This window comes from Lonchura striata, chromosome 1, assembly GCF_050655825.1.
Source record: "Lonchura striata isolate lonStrDom1 chromosome 1, ASM5065582v1, whole genome shotgun sequence".
NCBI classification, from domain to species: Eukaryota; Metazoa; Chordata; class Aves; order Passeriformes; family Estrildidae; genus Lonchura; species Lonchura striata.
In genome coordinates this window covers 78,356,945-78,382,238 of record NC_140703.1, presented here as the reverse complement: position 1 = coordinate 78,382,238, position 25,294 = coordinate 78,356,945, and the positions used below count along the sequence as shown (strand labels likewise).

Below are 25,294 nucleotides of genomic sequence, written 5' to 3'. Positions count from 1 at the left end.
CTTTATTGACATAAGTGTCATTGTTGACACTTAAAGCAAGGAAAAGAGATAGGAACTTCTTTGTCTGCTTTTAAGTATGTATGATGTCATAGACTTGCATAGAAGAAAACCACAACACTGAACTTTGTCCTTGAAAGATTTTTGAGGATGGCTATTATCCAGCATGTATTTTCTGTGAAACTAAGCCCCAGACTAAGGTTTTGTCTTTACCAAGACTTTGAAAATGTTACAACTTTGCAAAGGTTTAATTTCAGTAGATGATTTTATCAGAGAACATCATGTTGCTTGAAGCTCTTCTTAAGAAAACATTTGTAGTGTTCTTGTTCTGATTCCTGGTACAATTCAGCTTTTCTTTGAAATACCACATTTAGAGAACTTAATATCAGAAGATACTCTTTCATTATCAGAAGTTTTCAAATACAATGCTAAAAATAAAGATCTTTGTTGCCAGATATTCAGTGCTGTGTCTTTACAATTACAAGAGCAATAAAAGATACTTGTGATGGTGAGTACATGGTGCTGAGGTACAGATTCCAAGTGAGCTGGCTTCTGTAGGCCAGCCCAGTATTTTGAAAATTACACAATTCTGTGTAGATAAAAAGTGCACATACATGTCTATGCTGTTTCTAAAGAATGCATGCTTCAGTGCAGTTTTTGATTGTCTCATGTAATGTGGATTTTAAAAACATCTCTTAACAGCATTTTTCCTTCTTATTTCAGAAACTGAGAAAAGTGATCTAAAACCAGGCAGAAGTAAGACCTTTTTAATAAATGCTCTGAAGTCTGATCCTTCTTTAACTAAAGAATTGCGAGTTGTTTTGGAGCAAGCTCTGGAGGAGAAGCTGGAATCCTTGGGAATTAAAGCAGTAAGATACTGAATTATTCAAAAGAGGGGTAATCTTTGTACCACTTACTTTCTGTTGTCTTTCACTCCTGCACTACAGTTCTCAGCCTATAAAATCCAAAGCTAAATTTCCATGTTTTAAATAACTGTAATTGCTTAACCTGTAACCTGAGAGGATGGCCTTCAGATTACAGCTGTGGAGGATATGTCTACACTTGTGAGCAATGTTACCAACTTCTATGATTTTTCTACAAGCTTTGTGATATCTGAAGTCTAAAAGAGTGTTTACAATACAATTTGTTTCCTTAGGGTGTTCGTGGAATATCAAGTGATCGCTTAAATAAAATTTTGCGAGCTATTGAATATGCCAGAGAGTGCAAAGAGAAGCAAGAGCCAACCATTCATGGAATTCGAGAGCGTCTTGCACGTCAAGTTGGCCTTCGGGCTGAAGAGAAATCATTATCTTCTAGCAGAGATAATTCCTGTGTTCAGCTTCTCGGCGAAGGTTACAGTGGATTTTGGGGCTTATTTCATTGTCTTACATTTTATAACTGCTATTTAAAGTTTTATTTGACAACATTCCTGTATAGCTGCTTTCCTGCTTTTCCATATCAATATTCTATATAGTTATGGACAACTAAACTGTTTTCTTTTAAAGGTTCTTGACATGGTGTTTAACAGCAAATATCTTAGCTCTGGAAAGATACATAGTGTTGTGTTGTGAGTGTAGCAAGCACTTTGGCAGCAAATAAACCCCCTTGCTTTCCAGCTGGTCCTCACAGATCTGAAGGGCTGAGTATGGCTGTGCTTAATTTCTGATTTTAACCAATTCAGCATTTGAAGTGTGATCATGTTCCCAGGCGCACCAGTAATGTGGGTCACAGTCTGAGTCTGGTCTCGTTTTGTGATCCCAGATTTGCCAACACTGACACCTTAGCCTCAATCCTTCCTCCTAGGCTGACTGCAGAGATGAAGGTCATCCAACCTCTCTGCCCGATAACCTACCACCCCCTCAGCATGCCATCATGGCCACATAATCCCTTAGCTACCCATCTTGTGGCATATCTCATGGAAGTCCCTTCATCATATATCTCATAGCTGTAGGCCCATTCCTACATTATCCACTATGCAGCTACAGTCACACCTTCAATTTGGTGCCCCTATCACACCTGCTTAATGGATTTTTGGGGTGTCTCTGTAGAGCAATTGCTCATACCTCTCCCCCACACCTTTCATTATACCACACCCAGACTGTTTCTGACAAATCATTATACAGATTTTTATGTACATGTCTATGATAAAAGCAAAACATATTAGAGTCAGGATTAACATAGCAACAACAGGATGAAGTAGTTTAATGAAAGTTCCTCTAGCTGTGAGTGACCATCTGAAGCGGGAGTCTGACCACTGATGCTTCAGTTAATCTTTCTTTTTACTGTATTCTTAACGAGGTCCTAAGTAAATTAATTAGATGCTACCAGGTCTGAAATTCCCTGCCAAATTCAGTGGCATTGAGATTACCTTTCTAATTTCAGTAGGCAAAGTGCTCTCATCTCCTTCTTTTATATATGCTGCCACAGTAAATTTCACAAGTGAGAAGTGTGTGTGGTGCAGAATGTACTCTAATTACCATATTGATTAGCTTCCATAGATAGAAGAAGTGAGGGTCTCCACCCTGCAGGTTGAGCTTGTCGATGTGTGAACCAAATTTGCTTATTAACTTGATCTTCAGTGAAGATGTGCTTGCATAATTCCCAGTATCTTTCCTGGAAAAGGAAAGAAATACATCTTTCATTGGGGTTTGTCCAGACAGGTTATCCCTTAGTGGCTCAACTTGTTTAATTGCTTGGACTAATGATTAAAGTCACTTTTCCATCTCAGAATATCTCTGTTCTGTCTCTTTCAATGCAGTTGGGCTGAATCTCTCTGGTCCATCAGAGCCAGTGTGAAACAGGCTGCAGTGCCATGTTCTCAACAGAATCCCATTCTGCTGCAATAGGGTCACTGGGGGGGTTGTGGGACCAAGCTCTGGAACTGCTTCATGTGTTGCTCAGTCCAATCCCATGGCTTTCCCTTTTTGAGCAAACTATACAAGGGATGGGCAATAATAGAGAAACTAGGGATATTTCCCCCTATATCCTAAAGTTCCCATTAACTGTTGTAATTCTTTTAATCTAGACAGATTCTACCCATGCTCTATTTTTTCAAGGTGTCAGAATCCATCAGGCTCTAAGGAACTTAACCTTCTTTGAGCCCTTGACACTTGGATAGAGGAATGTCTAAACCTAAGGCTGTTAACCTATTCTTCCCCTTGTCTCTTGCACATACAACCTCCATGGGGTTTTCTCCACCTGGTATTTTATCATTCTGTTGCAAAAGTGTAACTAATTACAGGCTGGGTACATGAGCAGTCTGTTAACCATAGTTCTGGTCGCATTCTAAAGAGCCAGTCTATCAAAATAGAACATATGTGGTTCTTTTGGATTGCCAGAAATATATATATACACATATTACACATACATATATATACACATTTATACACACACACACACACACACACACACACACACATATATATATATAAGCATTAACTTCAGGGTAGCTGTTTATAGCACTAACAATACAATTGCAATCACAAGCTTAATTTCCTGGGTCAAAACACTTGGCATAGCCAAAGATTCAATGAATCACTGAGGACCAGCTTTAAAGCAAGGGGATTTATTTTCTGCCAAATTGCTACACTTTTTAACCCACACATGGTACCTCTGAATTGCTTGGAAGAAAATAATTGCATTTTTCTTTTTTTGTGAAACCATAGTCTTCAGCATAGACATCTTTAATTGTAGAAATTAAATGTGAAAGATACTGAACATTGATTGTATGATAACTTTTCTTGTAGAAAAACACAGGTTCAACCCATTGGGAATTTCCTCATTTGCCACACCTCAGAAACCATCAAAGTGGTCTCCATCAGCTCTCCGCCCACCTGGACAAAGAACAATCATCCCTGAGTATAATTCTACACCAAAGTAAGAGATGCCATTCTTAAAACACTCATACATCAGATAACAGTCCTATAGGTCTGGGTTTTTGTGGCTGATGTGAACATTTCCTCAATTGTAAAAATTGAGGGAAGAATTCACAAAAATTCCATGTAAACTTTATGCTTGCTATCAGTCTTGAAATAACTTATCTTGTTATTTTTAGATCAAGGAAAATTCTTGGAAGTGGAGCCTCCAGAAATACATCTAGCATCACGTACGTTTTGTTCCCTTGCCTTTTTGAAGACAACATTTTTGTTGACATATTTGCCACACAAAAACCATTATTAAGCTAAAATCATAAACACTCTTGGTGCTCCATACTTTACCTTTTGGTTTCAAGTGTTACTCCATTTGAGTGTGTTATTATAATCCCTGAAAGACAGCATGTGTTTCTTTCAGCATATGTATTCTATGTTGTGGTTGAGAAAGAGAGATTCAGTAAGATAAATAACTTTCTTTAGTTTCTCTCTTAGATGCTTTTTCTGACTGTGTTAATAGCATTTAGAAACTTTGGGGACCTAATTTTTTCAGTTTATTGATACTTTCATACTGCAGCCAAAATGAAATACAATATTCCATGTTCTGTTCACATCAGGTGCATTACTTTGCCACTTCCTGCACTGAAAAATTCCCACATCTAACTGGTGTCACAAGAGACTTTCTGTGGTACGGATTCCTTGACCCTGAAATTTGCTCTACCTGTTGATCCATGAAAGCCCATCTGTGTTTGCCTGGCAGGACTTGTTTTATACTGGTCTCTTGTTTTGTAAAGATGGTTGCATAAATAGAAATAGTCATATATAAGAGAGCATTTGGGATAACTTTCTGAGTTTAATTATCAGTGTGATTTCTTTTAATTTTATTGTTTAGTACTTAAAATTTAGGGGAGATTCTGCCGTTTGCACTAAGAAAAATGCACATTATTGGAAAGGAAAATACAAGGAAGCTTAAGCATGTATGCATTGATGCACGCACTGAAACCCAGTAAGTGCTCATGTTGTATGTGGTTTTCCTTAGAACACCACCATTCAGTTCAGAGGAAGAAGCCGATGAAGATGATATGAAACAGTCTTATGTAACACCAGAAGCATTGCAAAAGCAGTCAAAACCATCAAGCAGCATAGTCCATGCTTTTCAGAAGCCTTCTGGCAAAAACGATGGGGATAGGATGGAGGAAAATGGACCTCAAGAAACTGGAACACCTGCCAAAACTTTTAAAGGTTTTTCACTGTATTTGTATATGGATGTTGTAACAATTGTGCATGATTTTGCATTTCATGGTAATATTTCTGTGTTAGAAAACATAGTGAAGGCAGACTACCTATTCTTGAGTATATATATATATATATATATAGGTAAACACTTCATGTTTTTGCTAGTGTGTTTCTCTTAATGTATTACTTAGAGATGTGTATCATGCTCTTCTATATAAATGCAGGAAAAGACACAATCTTTGTCTCAGAGAGACTTCTTTCACTTATTTTTATGTTGGGGAAGATTTCTAGATGGTTTACAGTAAAGTCCCTCCTTGTGAATGGAAACTGTCAATCTGATTTTTTTTCTGAATTTTAGGAACAGTTATTCAAAAACTGACCAAACAAGTTGGAGAGAGTCTTTCTAACCATGGAAGTAAGAGCAAACCAGCTGGAGGAATTAATGTTGCACAGGCATTTATTAAGAAAGAAGGAGTGAAAGACCTAAAGGTATCACTTTTAATATGCAGCATTATTACATTCAGTAATTGAATTATATGTATGTTAATTTTTTTTTTTCATGCTGAAATCATCTTGATGCAGCAAAGAACTTCCAAGACAGCTTTGGAATTACAACTAAGTAGCCTTTCTGGCTACACCTGCTCTAATGTATAGAAAAGTGCTAGCAAGGGACCAGTGGCAAGGTATTTCATCCACACTGCTTATTTAGCTTATACCTTGATTCGTTTGGATCACTAACCAGTCAAAGTTTGGGCATGGTATCATTCTTATCTTCTATTCCAGCAGCATAGAGAGTCCTGCTTTAGTCATTTTTCTAGTGCCTTGTTTTGACGGAGGAAAAAAGGAATTTGCTTATCTAATATTTAAAAACATTTCTAGAGCTTTATCTAATATGGGTCTCTTAAATACATTTTCATGAGAGGTCAAATTCTGTTGGTCTTTGTTGTTCTGCATCAATCTACAGTCACATCAGATCTGTTGCTGTCCATTGAGTATGGGCTGTGTTCACCAGTAGAATACAAACACAATGGATTCTTTACCCCTCAGGCTCCTAAGGTCCTGGTCTTCTCCAGTTTAGAGTTCTAGAATTGATAAACCATTTTGCTGCAATTTTGAGTCTTTGCATAAACATTTTTTAAAAGGAAAAAAAGTTACTCCAAATGAGAAATCAGCAGCAGATAGTGATTTTATTTCAGTTTGAGTAGTTGTTACTGTATTGAAGTAGACAGACAGGTACTAATTCTAGCATTCAATATAGTATTTTTTCACTATATTAGCAAATAATAATTACTGAGAATCCTGTTATCCATAGTAAAACTGATACCATAGGGTTTCCTGACTGTGAGTCAAATCTGAAACTCATCACTCCCCCCAGAAACAGGGACACTTCTATTTCATTTTCCAGAAAGGAGTGATTGTCCCAATCAACTTGGGCCATGGGGGTAGCATAATCACATTTAGCCTGTGTCCTTGTAATTGACGTTGATGACACCTAAGTCATCCACTGACTGTTTGAGAGCAGCAAATTGCACCAGACTCAAAATTATCAATGCAGACATGACTATTATAGTGCAATTTCTATCTAGTGTTACTTCCAAGTTCTTTGTAATGTCAGATTTTACAAGACCATAAAATGTTCCCTGTTAAATTGGCAGGATGATTTTGTAAAGATCTTTCGATGGTGGGCCCATGTGTTCAGGAATTTGGGCTTCAAGAGCAAAGGCCTGTAGCAAAATAAACCTCAAAACCTATGTTTTCACTGATAATCTCCCTTCCCACATCTCTCAAACCCTTGAACCTTAAGGTAAGTATTGGGAGAATGAAATACCTGCTATTGTGGCAGAAGGTTGAGTTTAAGACCTCCAGAGAAGCCTGAACTTACATAAATCCATGGGACTCAGTGAGATGCTTCCCAGGGTCCTAAGGAAATCGATTGATATAGTTGCCAAGCCATTCTTCCATGATAATTGAAAAGTCATTGCAGCTGAGTGTAGTCTCTGAAAAAGGAAAATAAATTCATTTTTTAAAAAAGTAAGAAGGAGAACCCTGAGAATTATTGGTCAGTTAATCTCACTTCTGTGCCCAGAAGGATCATGGAACAGATCCTTCTGGACAGAAAATTAGACTATAATGAGAAGACAGTAGGTTTTGATTAGTTATTAGGAAGAAGTTCTTTACTGTGAGGGTGGTGAGGCACTGGAACAGGTTACCCAAAGAAAATGTGGATGCCCCATCTCTGAAAGTCTTCACGGTCATGTTGGAAGGGGCTTTGAGCAACCTGGTCTAGTGGAAGGTGTACCTGGCTATCGTGGGGGAGTTCAACTGCATGATCTTTGAGATCCGTTCCTACCCCCACCTTTCCATCATTTTATGGAAAGTGTTGTAGCTATGATTCATTTAGAATACATTGCATTCCTGAGGTATCCTGTATAGACAACATGAGTACAGAATAAGCTTATGAAACCAGGGCAGGCTCTGCTACTTTTTTTCTGCAATCTTCACAGAAGAACACACCATCTTGTATGCTTTGGTAATTACATGCATATATTTATGCCCATATTTATATGTTTTATGTATACATCTTTATGTAAGTCTTTGAGTTAATAAAATGGTTTAGAATTTTTGATTGCTACCTTGTATTTACTCTAGATCAAAACTGAATTCTGCTTGAAGTTGACATTTTTATCTCTATTTTTTACTTTAACAATCATTTGGGACTTCTTGAATGTTCGAGGAAACTCTTCCTCCAGCATTTCTCAATATATGTGACTGACTTTCCCATTACCACACCCTCAAATGCAGATAATTTGAAACAGCACAATAATGAATTCTGGTATGTTAATAATACAGCACACTAGCAGATCTGTCAGTTTTTGAAAATAGCTTGCAATGTTAAAACAGAGTTATGTTGCAAGGTAAGCATTACTGCAGTCTCTTACCCACTTTCAAGACACACATGTTCATATTTGTTGATTTTTCTCTAGCATATACATACCTGACATTGCTTTCTAATAGCATCTGAACCTTCCTTCTGTGCAATGGAAGCACCATCTAGATCCTTACTGTAATACTGGAGACTCCAGTAAAATAAGGTTTTAGCTTTGTAAGAAAACATTGTTTGCTTTCCACAGTTAAGCTCTCTAAAAATAGCTCAAATCCATCAAGCCACATTTGACTGAAAAATAGGGAAATGCTGTAGCTCTTCTTGCTAAAGCTGACAGAAGATATTTTGTTCTCAGGCAGATGAGGTAAGAGGGATCACAGGCTCATTGGCTTCAGGTTCATCTGTCTGAATTGACTCTCATTTTGTGAACTTAGTATACAAATCCACCACTTAATTAAAATATGTTTGTACATATTGACACTGTATCTTGAGGGGAATGCATATTTAAAGCTTGAGCATTATACATTTTTTTAAATGTTCATTATTTAATTTCTCTTTCAATAAATTAGGTTTAAATTTAAAAGGCCTTTACTGCATTATTTTTTCCTAATTTGACTACAGAATGCTTGCAAACTGTCATCTTGCATGGCATTTTGTGTAAGTAATCTACATTCTAAGGCTTAAAGAACTTTCATCTCACTGGAATATCCCAGAAAAAATAATCCTTTTTTAAGACTGTCATATAATACCTGAAAGCAGAGGTTTATGTCAGATACAGAACTGGCAGAACTTTAAATGTTTGCAGTTCCTGACTTAAAAAAAAATCAACCAAACATCTTTTAGTTTCAGAACAATAACAGTGAATTAATATCATTTAGGTAATTGAATTAATGTGGATTTTAAAACTGTGATGATAGATTTCATAAAGGCCATGTGCCAGTGCATTCTTCTTTAGCAGTTTCACATTGTTGAGTTTAGGAAATAACTCAGCACAGCTTGAACAAAGGAAAAATGCCTGTTTTTTCTTGTGCCTGTTAGCTCACAGAAGCTGATGAAGATGATTGGGATATTTCAGCAGCAGAAGAAGATATTTTATTGATGAAAGATGACAAAGGTCAGAAGGCAATGACAGTTCAGAAAAACGAGCCAAATGCTGCATCTGTGGTACATGCATGGGGCCTTCCCAAGAAAAGTGCACCAAAGGAGGAAGGTAATGTATTCATAAGTGACTGACCCACCTAGAGGAGGATTAAGTACAGTACACATTGTAATTTAATAAATGGTGTTTTGTAAGAAAAGAACAAGAAAACCTTTGTGTTTGGTTTCTTGCTTTATAAATATCATGTTTTTATGATACTTAGTGATACATAAACCACGCACACATAAATACACAGAGATACCAACTTAAATTTGAGATTTTAAACCATAATATTATCAGATTTCAATGTCATCTTAAAAATTAATCATCTGAGGTTTTTTCTTTCCAAATTTAGGGGAGAAGGGAACTTCCTTTTTCTTGAGAGTAATAACATTTCAGGTATCTAACTGACTTACCAGGCTGAGATAAATATTTGAACTAGTGCTAAAGCAAAAGCCCCAATCTTACATATAATTTAAATAGTAGATTCTAACCCTAACATTTCAATGTTTGTAAAGGTTAAAGCTGTGTCAGTTTCATAAAGATACTTCTGGTTATTTTTGAAGGGAAACTAAGGTTGACACTAACTGCTTGTACTGTGCTTTATGTTCTGTGAGAGAAACAATCTACATATTAATTTGCTTACTGGTTACAATTTGGGGCTTCCTGAAGTCCACAGGTGTTTGCTCACATAGCATGTTATTTTATAGAAAAATACAAAGTAAAAATAAACCCAAAAGTGTATTAATAACTATTAATTGTTCTGTTTGTTTTAAAAGGCCTTCAAGAAGCTGATAATACAAGCACGTTAAAAAGCAGCTTAGTCACTGTAACAGACTGGAGTGATTCTTCAGATATTTAATGGTACCATTCCTGAATGGAGGTCCTGCTTTTTGGTTCTGCAGGGATTCAAAATGCAGGAAACATCAAGTGTTTCCCAGTAACTTCTCTTATTGGTCCTGTAATAATAAGGAATACTGTTTACAGAGCTGTTGTGTCTTTCAGTCTGACTCTGAAAAAAAATATTGAAATATGTATTACTGGCCATGTCTGTTTGGAAACAAAGTAATTCTTCTTTCTTTCTGTGGTAGTTTAACCCCAGCCAAGCCCCACACAGCCACTCACTCACTCCCTCACCTGTGGAACTGGGGTGAGACTTGAAAAAGTGAGAAAACTCATGGGTTGAGATCAAGGCAGTTCAATAGGGAAAGCAAAATCACACACACAAGCAAAGCAAAACAAGGAATTCATTCACTGCTCTGCAAGGGCAGGCAGGTGTTCAGCTATCCCAGGAGAACAGGGCCCCATCATGTGTAATGGTGGCTTGGGAAGACAAATGCCGTCACTCCAAATGTCTTCCTGTTCCTCCTTCTTCCCCTTCTGTATATACTGTGCATGATGTCACATGGTCTGGAATATCCCTTTGGTCAGTTTGAGTCACCTGTCCCACCTGTGTCCCCTCCAAACCTCCCGTGCACCCCCAGTCCTCGCCGATGTGGTGGTATGAAAAACAGAAAAGGCTCTATGCAAGCCCTGATCAGCAATACCAGAAACATCTCTGTTATCAACTGTGTCCAGCACAAATCCAAGACACAGCCTCATACCAGCCACAGTGAAGCAAATTACCTTTATCCCAGCCAAAAGCAGCACACTCATGAGTTCAGTGGTGAAAGTCTCTTTCATTTCTCTGAGGTGAAGATTTTGCCTCTAATGTTTACATTAAAGATTGAAACTGGTCTTGCAAGAAAGCCTGTTAACCAATGAACAGAATATACTGCAGAGTATTACTTTATACAATCTTTAATGCATATTTTGTATATTTTATCATGAATTTTATATAAAATTGTCAACATTTGAAAGAAGATATGTCCATGTATTAAACTATTACGTTTCTACCATGGTTTACAATAAACACCAAATGAAAAGAAAAAAAGGCTCAGCTCTAAAACTAATCATCATTAAATGCCTTCTCTGGGGAAGTTTGTTGTGGTTTTTTTTGTATTGGAGTTGTCTTTGTTAGCATAAAAGGGCAACAAATGGAAAAAAATTACAATGTCAAGCCACAGTAAGGAAGCACTAACCTGCCATTGCAGAAGTACTTGACATTTCTGCTTTGTCCATATTGGCTGCTGTCTTTAAAAAACACAGTAGTGTTTCTACTTAAATGAAGTACAAAAATAACATAAAACAAAAAGAACCTTAACTTTGTAGTTCTAATGTAATCTAGATAATATCAGATACAAAACTTTCTTTATACTGTGCCATTATTAAATGGGACTGTTTATTTTTTTATATTTATACTGTCGTCCCAAAATAACCAACTTTTATTGAAACTCCACAGGTCTATCAAGTCAAACTTCACAGCAAACCTGAGCTTGTGTCTGATTTTAGGGACTCAGTCTAGAAAGCATTTTGTGGTTATTTGTAATCTCTGTTCTCACTTATTGACTTGTACACATATTCCCTCAAAAGTTATCACATGGACAGACAAAGAAAAAACACTAGCTGAATTTTTGAACTGCAATATGCCAATACAATGTGTGTGATACCATTCACATAAGCAGCTGACATGACAAACTGACTTAGTAAATACCTTGTTTATTTCTTTTCAAGAATGCAACATCAGCTCATGATTTCCAGGTATAAACTTTACAATACCAACATCAATCTTAAAATATATAATAAAATTTACATCAGTATGTAAAAAGCTGCAAGTTAATATTTTTAAAAGTCATTGTCTTAGTAGTAAGTACATTGGGCTTGGGGTAGGGGGAATCACTCTGAATGAAACATAAAAAATCACGTTTAAAAACGCTTTGAGTCTTCCAACAGTGCAACTAAACATAAGCGTTCTTGTCAAAGTGCTTGGGTGGGGTTTTGTCAGGGACACTGTTGTGGACCTTTGTACGAGAAGACATCACAGATGTGGCTCCATTATAGGCATACCCCCTCCTGAAGAGAAAAAAACAACCATTTACAGCTTGTCCCATAGACAGGTGGCATCTCTGCATCCAGGCATTCTAGTAAGAAATCTAGAAGAAATGCATGGGAATGTACCTACAAATTTCAGGAGAGGTGGCACGTTCCTACTCCATGTGGCCCCATTCTAGTTAAATGTTGCCACCCCAGCTATCTCTTTGCATCTGTGTTTACACTTTTCTGTAACATATATCCCTCATTCACAGCTAAGTAAATTAGGGCCTAATCATGACATAATTTAAATTGTGGCAGATCCTGGATGAACAGTTACTCTCTACAGCTGTTCTTTGTTATCACCCCTCTTCAGCTGCTGGAGGTCCCCCTGCCACCACCACTCACTTTTGATCTGATGATTTGAGATCAAAGAAACTTGTCTATTCGTGCCTGTAAAGCCACCTGACTACTTTTCGTACATCTGAATGCACTGTTTTGCAGATGTAGTAAATTTATGAAAAATATATATATCACAAATATTTGTTCTGAGACAACAGCTTAATTACATTAATGGTGGACAGAGCATTATCCTTAAATCCCCTTATTTTCTTTTATCCACACAATCTTTTTCAGAATCTCATTACAAAGTGTTTTGGAACAGTGATCAAACTACATACATGTAGCAGGTAAAAATGCAGAGGTATTGTTTTCTTTCAGTAGTACAACTTGTGTTTTACCTTGCAGAATTACTGTTTTCAGCTATTGAGAAGCAGAATATAATGCCACCAATTATGCAGAGTGAAGCTCCAGCCCATCCAATGAACAAAGCTGCTCCTAATTCATACCTACAAGAAGTCAATAAATGTATGTAACAAAAGAGCATGGATTTAACAGGGTTATTTACATAATAAAATAACTATATATTATATTTTTCTTTAATAACTTTCCATTGACACATTTTTACCACATATTTACCACAAAATCAGCATCTCTGCCATTCACAACATTCTTTTCATTATTTCCCTCTGACTCAGGAGGCAAACTCTTGTCCCTGCAGTACACTTGGGCAGTGCTCCTCTCCCTGCTCAGCCAGGATTAGGGGTTAGGGTTAGGGGAAGGCCTGGCCTTTGTGCATCTCCTCCTGTATTGCTTTGCTGCAGTGTTTACAGCATCAACTCCTCAATTTCAGTTTTGCTCCTGTTGGCTCCCAAACCAAATGGGACTGGGGCTTTTCCTGGGCCAGAGACTACAAGTTCTGCCTACAACCCTCCTTAAGTTTCCCCTCTGGCTCTCAGGATCTTTCTGACTTCCATCTCTCATCATCCACACGCCAGCCTGCTTAAAATATGAGGGTTTGTACATATGCATAGTATGCATATGCAGTATGCATGCAATGTATACATATGCAATGTATGCATATACATACACAGGTGTGTCTGGTATAAGCATTTGCACACACAGGTGTATGTTCCAGCATCTTTCTCCTTCTCTAGTTCCTGTGGCTGGATTCTATCTGGAAGAAACTGCTCCCCAGCACCTCCATGGGCAGAGCTCCCAGTCACCAGCAACAGTCCCCTCTGCTGCCTTGGCCAGCCACAAACTTTGCTGCAAGGAACTGCTCCATTTGTCTCCGAGAGGAGACAGTGGTGCTTTAGGAGCATTATCCCACTAAGTCCATATTTCTAAAGCAAAATAATTAAATTAAGGGAAAGAAGGGCATTGTGAAGTGATTCTTTTCTTTCCTCTCAGTGCTGATTCTTCAAGACAAGCAGCAAACCATGGATGCTCCTTGTCTGCTTCATTCCCCAGCTCTCTGCCTGAGTACCACGCTTAAAGCATTTTAAGGATGACCTGCATTAGGCTGCAGCCCAACAGTCTCCAGAGTCTCCTATTCCTCACCTTTGTAAAACACTTGTATATCTCTTGCTCTTTCTCTGCTGCAGTTTCCCCTTCAGGAGACCTTTATCTTCTCCAGACTTCTGGGATCCTGCACAGAAACACAGGCCCCTGTACCCCATCCAGCCACAATTGTCAACCAGGAGTCTGTGCTGTTCAAGCAGATGCTACTAAATTGATTTGTTGTAAACTGGTGAGGCAGCCAACACAAAACCCCCTACCTGACAGCCTGCCTGTGCAACTGCAACACTGTGTAGTTGCAATTCTCAGCTAGTTCTGAACATTTCATGTGCACAGGCCCTAGTCCCACATTACCAAAATATCTAAGTCAAAATACCTGTCAGCTGTTCTGAAAAAAGTGTATATTTACAAAATGGCACTGCAGAAACATTCAAAAATAATCCAGTGAGGTGTTAGAAGACCCCCAGACCATAAATCATCACTGGACCAAGAGGCACATGCAAGTTCTGTGAAGAGCACATGAGAAGCAGGTGCACAGACTGTGAGGGGATAAAGACCCAGGGATTTCTTTGTTCAGGCTCCCTCTCTGGAGACACCAAGCTCAAGCTGAAATAAACTGACTCTGCCTCAGAACCCTTCCTCAACACCAGCATGGAGTTTACGGACCCAGCCCCCAATTTAAACTACTGGGAATCATAGCTCCTTCCACTCTGGAAAACTCTCCACCCAGTCCAGTTTCACTTCAAAATCTGCCAAACTTGCAAAATTTAAATTCTACTTATGCTCACATTTCCAACCACCTTGCTACGGTTTTCACATGACTCAAGGAGATTTGTGTCCCTCCAAGAACAGGGGGTTCTCTGATTAGAAACAGAGATCTACATCAGAGCTCATCAACTGAGATCCCATTATATCCAACATGCAAGAAATACACACAAAGTGCACTTCTAAAACAACTTCAAGGCACTTCTTTCATTGACCTATAAAAGCAGATTAGAGGGACTAGCTGAGATGTAAGTCCCCTCATGGGGATCCCTCCATCCCTACAGGACTGCCAGAGCGCAAGGTACAAGGACCAGGATTAGGCTCCCCACAGAAGTTGATGCAGATCACTACACTGCTGGAGAACAGAGATAGACCAAGATCCAGCATGGCTGTTGCAATAACAACTTACTTGCCTAGAAAGTGGGAAGCACAAATTTCCATATTTTTATCTAACAACACAAAACTGTTGACCTGAGGGACTTAAGGAAGCCAAGCACTATCTTCCCTTCCTGAGACTCTTCAACTCTACAGAAAGTAATCATGACTATATTTGATAGAATTGGGTAGAAAAGGGGTACCTGAGTGTTACATACTAGCTGGGACAGAAGACATGGGGTTCAGCCTTTGTAGTTGGGATTGTTTGACCTTGTGAAGCAATATTTGTAACTATACCATGATTAAACAGATTGTGTGTATGGCCCTTCTCGGGGGACTGCCACACCACCAGGCTAATGACTTGCAGAGCTATCCTGATAGGTCTTTCTTCCACATCTTCAGAGAAAACAACCTTTCTGATTTATACTGGTACTTAAGAGTAAAGCTCAAGATTTTCAATTGCATATCAATGCCTATATGGGAAGCTAGTCAGATAATTTAAATTAAAAATAGTAGAGAAGACAGGAGGGAAATCCTGATGGCTGACACAAGATGCTGAACATTTTGTACAATTTGTTTCCCATTAACAGTATCTCAAGCCTGTCTTTGACACTGCCAGAATAACTTCAGGAGAGCTATGTGCAGTAAAAGGCAAAAGGTTGAAACCCTCTCTTAGCGAAGAGACAATTTCAAATTTCCACAATATACAAGCAAACATTTTAAATGTGTCTGCAATGCATAACAAAGTAAGGGTTCAGAGATGGCAACAAAATGGAAATTTTACATCAGTTGAGAGAGGAAGGAGCTGAATGCCACCATTGGCTCAGTCTGGTGCAAGGTCACTGCATGAGCTACATGCATTGTGCACAACTCAAATTAAAATATCAGGAATATCCTCTCTGCCTTTATCTTTGCAATCATGATTATGTCTGCCCACAGCTGAGCTATGCTGGTTGTCCACAAAAAAAGGTAATTTCTGGAGAGGATGTTTTACTACTGTTATTTCAATATTTAAACTGGATTTCTCATTCATTCCTTCATAGTAAAATTCCACCATGATATCTGCCTGATTTTTCACAGCAGAAAAGGGTAAGAATAAAAAGTAAAAAATAAAAGGACTTCTGGCAGCAATCATTGTATTTTTCACTAAGAACAGTAAGCCTGATGAATAATTAACTTCTGTCTATATAGCCAGGCTCAATTTTCTTCAAAGAACCTCACATCCTTCTTTCTTTGGGTGGTCTTTCGAGCCTTTCTTCACTACATCAAATAAGCAGAAACTATAGGGGAATTATGGACAAAACTAAGACTGTATGGAGAAAACTAATACTGTTTCAAGATAGGAAAAGCAGTGTCAACCCTACTGCAAATGTAGATCCCCTTAGTGTTATTTATTCAGACTATTTTATTTCTGTCAAAGTGAAACATAAAGGCTCAGTGTTCCTTACTGATCCCTTACTTGGGTCTCAGGGAAATGTACACCCAATGTTTGGCATATTCTGGAATCACTGCCAAGAAAACTTTAAAATCCTTGCCTTTACAAAAGAGTTTACATCATGCATGAAGGCAAAACAGGAAAGTCTGTGATGCTATAATTTACAGCCAACATTTTCAGACTTGGTGGTTAAGAATGTCAATTCAAAATCCAAGCGTTGGTTTGTGGATTGCTGCTTTTGCAGGTCCTTAGAATTTGCTCAGCTTTAAAGGGAGTCTTCAGGGATGCTCATTATCCCTGGTGTGGATCCCAAAATTCTATAAGTACTCACTCTCTTAAATTTAATTACAGATATAGGCAAAGTATTTATGTTAGTGCTTAAAAGATTGTGGGTTTTTATGAGGTTTATGATCCAAATTTCAGTCATTTGAAAATCTGTCAGCAAAATTCCACCAAGCCTGCAGAAACCTCTCCTCAAGAGGAATCAAGTTTGCTTTATCAGATCCACCTGCTATCAAAGGCTCAAGGAAATACTCTTCTCCCTTCCCTATCGAATTATGCATGTACTGAGCCCCTGTGTCTTGTGCAATCCTTTTGCTTCACCTCTGGCATTCATACAGGCTCCATTCCCAATTAAGCCCAGCTGCCCTGCCAGCCCACGGTAGAGCTGATCACGTAGATTGCAGAGCCATCACTGTGCAGCAAAGTGTTCATTGAATTTCAGCACCTGGTTGCTCCAGTTAGAAATTGTGGTTACATAAAACTGCAGCCCACTCTCCTCCTCTGCCCAAGGGGAGAAGCAGCTGCTCTCTGTCTAAACAGACTCTGGTGTGCAGTAGAAAACCTAAAGTCTACTTGTTCGAAAGATTTATGGGTATAGGAAAGTACTTACTTTTGTGCAACAAAAGAAGGGTCAAAGAATTCAGACGTAATCCTGTTTGCATACAGGGAACAACTAGTCATAGAGCACAACCCTGAAAAGCATAAGACAAACCATTCAGTGGAGCTGGCAGCAGAGCTTTGGGCCTGACCCTGAAGTCAACGAAGTCATGGAGGTTTGTGCACGGGTTTCTGTGGAAAAGAAGCGCCTCTGGTATGACTTCAAATATGCAGACTGATAGAAATAAAGTATATTTACCAGAGAGTATGAAAATCAGTCCAGCTAAGCAAGCTATTTTTGCTTTAGTCTGATCAGAGCCTCCAACTTTTGTACATTTCATCCCAATCAGTCCAAAAACAGCACCGAAGAAGCCCAGGCAGACAGCAGAGATCATCAATCCTCTGCAGGCTTGGATGTAACCTGTGAGAGAAAGAGCAAGGCTAATATGAGAACTGGAACCATGGCAATTTTTGCTGTAGTTTCTCTCCTGTGCAGCATCAGGCACTTACTATTACAAATGGAATTGGACTTTGGCTGGAACAATATCACTTTACCACTGAGTGTGTTCCTCTAGGTGATGTGTGCCCATCACAGGGCATCTTCACCCATGCCCAGTTCATAAGAATCATACTGTGGCACTCAGGGCTCCAAAACATTATTGATACCATAGCACTGGGTATAGCATCTGCAAGAGGTTATACCCATGAGGTTTAGAAGAGCAACTCCATGTGGTCAGATCGGGTCACAAGTTGCAGAGCCACCCCATGCACTCAAAGCAAGTCTTACATCAGCCAGTTGGGTGTGTGTGTCCCAGGTGCAATATGGTTGGCAGTGAGACTGGCAGCAGTGACCCAGGCTGGGTTCCTGGGCCACTGCTGGGCCTGACTGGATATGCCACTGATTTGATTTGGATCTGCCCAGAAGGCCCTCATTCTGCAAGGAAGTCAGCCATGCACTCAGCTCCATGGACAGCAGTAGTCCCTTGGGATAAAGCAAATCGCTGCCATATTTAAACCTGGACAAACAGCTTGCACCTGGCTTCAGCCACAAGAAATTTGGCTGTGCTGCCCGAGACTTCTCCCAGAGGGACCTCCCAGGGCAGGACCCTTCAACAGGACAATGGGCTGCTTGGCCTCTTCTCCCTTCTGAGAATATCTTGTAATTCAAAGACTGTGATAATCTCATATCGCTGCTTACGGGGTGGAACGCTGCAATCTTACACAGCTGAATAACCATCACAAGATGTTTTTCTTCATAACCTGTTGTTACATCTCATTTAAAATGAAAATGAACTCCAACTAATAGGGCATTCATTCTTTTTGCTTTGATCTCCAGCGGGTGGAAATGTTGAGAGCTAAACCACATTGTCATTGCCTATTACACCAGATTTTATGTAATAATAAATAAACAAAAAACCCCCAACAAACCCTGCATAAAAGTTTTAATATGTAAGAAAATAATATATTAAAGCAGGAACTAGAGGACATCTGATGAAAACAGAAGGCAGCAGACTCAAAACAAAAGGTGTGCTTGTTTGTAAAATGAAGCTGTGGAATTCCTTTCTACAGAATGTATGGACACTAAGGTTTTACTGAGACTCAAAAAAGAGACTGGATGTGTTTCTGATGGAGAAGTCTGGCTGGCTGGCAGGACTTTGAGATGCACATGGCTACCATAGACACTTGGCCACCTTCTGCTATCCTTACTGCCACCTCCTTTAGCCACTGCTGAAGGTATATCAGCTCTAGGATGACAGCCCTGTGCTTGAACAATGTTTTAAATCCCCCACTGACTCACAGATTTGAGCAACAAAGCAATTTGTAGCACATAACTCCCCATTTTAGCAGGCCTGCTGAACCTGGGAGCTGCGCTGCCCATCTGTGAACACAACCTACTAGCATTTATCTACCTCTGCTGGCACACAGACAGACTTCTGTCATTTGCAACAGGCCTCTGTAGCCCACCTGCTCAAGAAAGACACAGTCAATGACATAAATGTGACTGTCATACAGCTCACATGTTGGAATGTAAGATAGAGAGTGATTTGTGCAAGACTCAGGTTTGAAGACAGCGGACTTGCTTTGTTAATTTTCGCTATAGGCATGGAAAACTTGCCTTATGCTGCTTTAAGTGGTGTGTAATGTGTTTCTTGTAGCAGACAGGTAAAGCACAAGATGAAGACTGGAAAGGAAGCTATTATTTTTGACAGGTCCAATTTATTGACAGTGTTAGTTAGCTAATTGACACATTAAAGTGCTGAACCATGAACATGTTTACCCAGAGGTCCTCTAAACTTTTATTTATGTCTGAACCTCCTAGGAAAACCAGTAAATATTCACCCCAACTAAAATATCCAACATCTGCTAGTAACCACAGGGCTGAAATTCAGTTTTTGCTGAAGGTCAATACACAGTTTTAAAATAGGTAGAGGGTAGTGAGACAGCAAGAAATAATTAACTCACTCACTCAGAAATCATTTTCAATTATAAACAGCATGAACTGGAGGACTGCTTAGTTCTGCTGAATGAATAACCTTTCTAGCTAAATAATTCACTGAATTGGGCAGGCCAGCTATAGTAGGGCTTGTTTCAGTTCACCAGAGCAATCAGCCAACTGGCACACATTTTTAAAACAAGATATAGGGGGAAAAAAGTCACAGTTTAGACCAGTACTGTGGAAAAGCAGAAGGCTCTAGTAGTCCAACTAGGTTGATAGAGCGTTAGGAAGCATGAAAGATGGAAATCAACCTTTTCACCAAATCAAACCTCCTATTGCTTAGATCCTAGATTCAAACTCTGTATAAGATTTGGTTGTAAGAGGGACTAAACCTCTTTTTTGCTTTCAAGAAAGCAAGATTATATTGGGCACCAAGACTTATAGGGCTTGTTCAGCTTGAAGAAGAAAAGGATCTGGGGAGACTTTACAGCAGCCTTCCAGAACCTAAAGTGGGCCTACAGGAAAGCTGGAGAAGGAGTTTTTACAAGAGTGTGCAGTGACAGGACAAGGGGAAATGCCTTTAAACTAAAAAAGGGCAGATTTAGGTTAGATATTAGGAAGATATTAGGAAGAAATTCCTTATTGTGAGGGTGGTGAGACACTGGAACAAGTTATCCAGAGAAGTTGTGGATGCCCCCTCCCTGGAAGTGTTGAAGTTTGGATGCAACTTTGAGCAACCTTTACTAGTAGGAGGTGTCCCTAATCATGGTAGGCAGGTTGGAACTACATGGTCTTTAATGTTCTTTCTAACCCAAAACATTCTGTGATTCTATGATAATGAAGAGGAGTGTAAAAGGGAGCTCTCTATTTTTTCCAAGTCCTCCACTCAAGATTAAAACCTGTCCTTTTCCAAATGTTTATGGTCTGTATTTGAACCAGGCCCTGCAGGAAACTTGTCATGTACATACCAACCACCCAAATAAAGCTCCCAAGCAGCAAAAAGCCATGTGTTTTAAACAGACAGGCAGAAAAACATGCATTGCTCATAAAGTCATGTTTAGCAGCATTCCAAGAGAAACCTATTTCAAGGTGAGTTGGTTTTTTTTTGTTTTTTGAGTTTTTTTTTGTTTCAAACAAATGTGTTTTGTCTTGCATTGAAATTAATCTTGTTAAAGCTTCATCTTTCTTGCCTCACTGCTCTCACACTTGCCTCATGCTTACGAAGACTTAGAAGGCATTCACATACTCATATCATATGACACTATGGAAAAAATATATATGCAAAGTTCTGGGGACTGCCACTTTCACAATAAATGCCTCTGGTGGCATTTTGCTGCCTGCATCACGTGAGGTGTAAGAGGTTGCCTTACAGTTACAGCACAGATTCCTTCCAAAAGTACACACCCATTGCTTTTGTATGTCTTTCTAAGTTCTAATACCCTCTTGTAGCTCATAATTGAATTTTTGTTCAGCTCTGTTCTTGCAAAAGGTCATCAGATCCACTGTAGGAAACATAGAAACTGATACATCCTCTTTTGGGGAGGCGGTTTCATCAGTAAATTTCCACCTATGACCAGTGGCACAAAAAGTATACCTGAAGTGACTTTTAGCCCCACAGACAGGAAGAGCATTTGTGCTTGTATAAAGAATGTGGGGCTCAGCATTTAATGAGGGCTGGTCAAATTGGTTTCTTCTATAGGAATGCATAAAGGTGGAAGGAGCCACAAGCAATTTTCTCTGGAAGCCATTTGTGTGGAGTGGTGGCCTGAAAGCCATGATGGGCTGCTGTGCCATGCCACAGCAAGCTGGAGAGGACAGTCCAAGCCCCAGTCCATGATGCCAAAACAAGAGTAAAGAGGAACCATCTCCTGAGCATCCCTGACCTGAGCTATAACACTGCTTCTGAAAAGGAAGGACTTCTCCTGCACTCCACAGAACTCCAGCAACTACAGTAGAATCATAGAGTCATCGAGGTTTGGGCAGGGAGGGATCTCAGAAGTCATCTGGTTCCTACCTCCTGCCATGGGCAGGGACACCTCACATAGACCAGGTCCCTCAAAGTATGGTCACACTGCTTTCTTTGCCCCTCATTTTGCCTCTGATCCCCTGGAAGACCTGAGCAGTCTCTTGGAATAAGAAGTCCAGCTTACTTAGGTTTCCAGTTTGACCAATAAAAAAAATTCTGTAGAAGAGGAACTGCTCTGAGAGGCAAATCCTCTCCATCTGTGTGACAAAGGAGTGGAGCTGAGCCATATTTCCACAGGACAGAATTTTTTTTAGGAATTTTCCAGTCATGCTCTACCATTTTGAGGTGAGCAACATATTGTCACTATATGTATCTTTACAGGGTTATTGTTTCAGCTCACAAACACTTCCCTGAGAACAGAAATCAGATCTGCCCTGTTTGTGTATTCTGAGTCCCCCCACCTGAGGATGGAGTCAGGAAGTTCTCACATTCCCAGTCACAGGGAATGGGATCCACCTTAGACATGTAGGTCTGGGCAAAGAGGAAGAGGAGGGAAGGAAGAAGCTAGACAAGGGCTGAGGCAGACTTGTCTACTTGTTGAGACAAAAATTCTTTAAGCCACGAGTGACACACCACAGCACTGAAGTGCACTCCCCCACAGGGGGAGGGTTAGGGTGAAGAGGGGACATACACACCCACACTCAGCTGCTGGCAGGTTCCCTGCAGAGCCTGTAATCACAAGGAAGGGTGTCTGGGCTAGGCTACCTACTGAAAGCACCTCTGACTGCAGTGGCTGCCCCTCTGACCCCACCCAGCTTGACTGGTCTGTGCTGGGGGGGGTACATCACTCCCCCTCCAGCCTGCCTTTCATTCATCTTTCATTCATGTTGTGCCTGGGTACCAGAATCTGGCCCCACAGCATTTAAAGATGCTGTTGAGAAACACTGAAGCCAAGAACTTTCTCCTACTGATAAACAACCTGGCCAGAAGGGTCGTGACAGGGCTCTTCCAGATGTGCATTTCAGATTAATTTCTGTCCGAAATGAGCTGATGGTTCTTTCACTGTGCACAAGGCACCTCAGAAACTCATTCTTTGGCCAAGTGGAACATCCTACCCAACACTCAAGGCTTCAATGCACAAGCATTTGGGGGAAAGTTGGAAAGGATCTTGCTGTCAAGTGTTGTCTTCTTTTTGAAAATTTAAATCCTCCCAATTCTTCATACATTGAAACTATGCTTTTCTTACTTTAAAATCAGATTCACCCAGATCTAAAAGAACAGCTAAACAATAGATTCAAGGGATTCAAAAGGTTTCGCACCAGCGATCACTCCATGCCTGCCTGCACAGAGACCCCTGCTCCTTGCCCAGTTCTGGAAACTACACTCTCAGCTGCTACACTTAGCTACAGAGTGACTGATGTCAATGGAGGCCAGCCAGCTCTCCTATCCCTTCAGACGAACTGGCAAATTCCTCTGCTGCCACAGGGCTGGGTCAAAAGAAAGTCTGGGAACAGCACTTCTCCCCCGAGGGAAGCATCCTGCAGTAGGGGTGCTTAAGGGTTGCCTGTGTTACCTCATTTTGGTACCTTGACCTCTTTCAGCCCGTTATACATACAGAGGTTAAAGGTTTTCTGATATTGATATTAACATCATGTTCATATTAATCCCTGTTACAATTTGTATTAATTTCTGTTAGTGATTAGATTAATAGTCCTTCCTTTCATCTTAAACAGAGCTTTTACACCAAAATAACTTCTCAGACTCCAGTGCTAAGGGAATGTCTTGCCAGACTGTGAACAGTAGGCATGATCTTTTGTGAGTATCAAAGCCACTGGAACACTGCATATTGCATTCATTTATAACTATAAAAACTTAGAAAAGCTGCCATAATTTTAGAAGCCTTTCTTCCCTTTCTTCACAGCCACTTCTGAAACTATAAACTGATGTCATACACACGTCTCCTGTTTCTACCAGCCATGATCAGTGTGGATTTATCAACTAAAAGTTTAACTGTAAAGATTTCCTGCAGTGAACCAGTTTCCCAGTACAGCTCCCTTAAAGGGCAAAAATGTTTCCCCTTAATGAGGGAGGAAACGCAGCACCGATTGAATCTTTAGTTTCAATCCCTATAGCAAAACTCAGCTTTGCTTCAAAATAACATTGCCCTAAAGCTGAGCAAAGCTATGCATCCCTTCTGCATACCTTTGCATCCCTGACTGCCCCGAGCTTTCACACTGTCATTTATCAATGAAGCAATTACATCTGAGTTAATAACCACTTAGCAAAACCAGCAAAGGAACATTAATTAAAACAAAACTACGCCAAGGCTTGTTCTTCTCCACCGACCGTTGCATGGCTGGCAAAACCATAAAAAAGAGGAATGTCACAACAGTCGGAAAATAAACCGGCAAGAAAAATTTGCTTGCATTCTTCTTGTGTCAAATCCACACATACACTCTTCTGATGGGGAAAAAAAGCCAGGTAGTGGCAGCACGAGAGCCCAAACCGGACACTTGGGCACCGAACACAACCTCCACTAGTGGGTTTTTGGGAGGAAAAACCCCACTTCCACAGGTGTGCACACGCAGCACGCTGCCACCTGCCTGGGGACACGGGAGCACCTGCCCGTGAGCCCGCGGGGAGCTGCCTCCGTCCGGGTCCCCGCCGCCCCCCGGCCCCGCTCGGCGCAGCCCGAGCCCCGCTGCCCGCCCGCCCCGCCGAGCCCGGGAGCGGCCCCGGGAGCTCCCGCAGAGCGGCACGGGGGACACCGGGGAGTGTCGGGTTGGGGGTCAGCGGGAGCCTGACCGTCCAGCGCCAGCATGGATGGGAAGTCCTTGCAGTTGGAGACGCCGGTGGAGTCGGTCACGCAGGTCTTCCATAGGTTGGCCCAAAAGGTGGCGGTGGTAATGACCGTGCCGTCGATGGTGGACACTTTCCAGTAGTCGGTGGGCAGCGTGGAGGAGACCAGCACCCATCCCGAGATGGTCAGCAGGAACGCGGTGATCTCCGCCGACGTGCTCGCCATGGGCCCGGCAGCAGGCGGCGGGCGGCGCGGAGCCGCGGCGGATCCCGGCGGAGCCCGGGGCGGCGGATCCCGGCGGCAGCGGAGCCGAGCGGAGCGGAGCGGAGCCGAGCCGAGCCGAGCCGAGCCGAGCGCGGCGGGGCGGGGGCGGCGGCCGCGGCCGCGCAGCCCAATCAGCACCGGCAGCTCCCGGCATGGCCCCGGGGCCAGCCCCGCCCCGCCGGCCCCGGCATCGCCCCGGGTCCCCGGAACGGACCCAGCACGGCCCGGCGGGTGCTCCCCGGGGTGACGGAACGAACCAGACCCGAGAGCAAACAGCGGTGACCTGTAATTTGGGGTTAGATTCCCCTTCCTCCGCAGGTGCAGGAGTCGGGAGGGAGGCAGCAGAGGGGCAGGTGCGTCCTTAGCATCTCCTTCCCAGCCGCAGGTTTGCGTCTCTTTCCGAACGACCCCGTGCCATCCTCCCCACAAACAGCCTTGCTGGGAGGGCAGCTCTGAGGAATTCTTGTTGAATACAGGTG

The 25,294-nt window shown here is 41.0% G+C and overlaps 2 protein-coding genes across 4 annotated transcripts in view; one reads left to right on the top strand and one right to left on the bottom strand.

Annotated features, from left to right (window-relative positions):
• The window catches only part of DZIP1 (DAZ interacting zinc finger protein 1), a 38,383-nt gene extending 27,307 nt beyond the window's left edge, over positions 1-11,076 (top strand). For all 3 annotated transcript variants that reach the window (XM_021530309.4, XM_021530308.4, XM_021530307.4), the window contains 8 exons: positions 721-866; positions 1,154-1,349; positions 3,744-3,873; positions 4,052-4,102; positions 4,906-5,108; positions 5,461-5,591; positions 9,025-9,196; positions 9,904-11,076. In XM_021530309.4, the coding sequence (XP_021385984.2) occupies positions 721-866; positions 1,154-1,349; positions 3,744-3,873; positions 4,052-4,102; positions 4,906-5,108; positions 5,461-5,591; positions 9,025-9,196; positions 9,904-9,986 (1,112 nt within the window). In that variant the 3' untranslated portion in view covers positions 9,987-11,076. The remainder of the gene's footprint in view (positions 1-720; positions 867-1,153; positions 1,350-3,743; positions 3,874-4,051; positions 4,103-4,905; positions 5,109-5,460; positions 5,592-9,024; positions 9,197-9,903) is intronic.
• An 18-nt stretch (positions 11,077-11,094) lies between these two features.
• Positions 11,095-24,921, bottom strand: CLDN10 (claudin 10). The gene is made up of 5 exons (XM_021530310.4): positions 24,557-24,921; positions 17,608-17,769; positions 17,362-17,443; positions 12,775-12,882; positions 11,095-12,076 (listed from the first exon to the last, which is right to left on the bottom strand). Exons 1-5 carry the CDS (start codon positions 24,774-24,776, stop codon positions 11,962-11,964), a joined length of 687 nt encoding a protein of 228 aa, XP_021385985.1. The 5' UTR covers positions 24,777-24,921; the 3' UTR covers positions 11,095-11,961.
• Between the last annotated feature and the right edge of the window lie 373 nt (positions 24,922-25,294).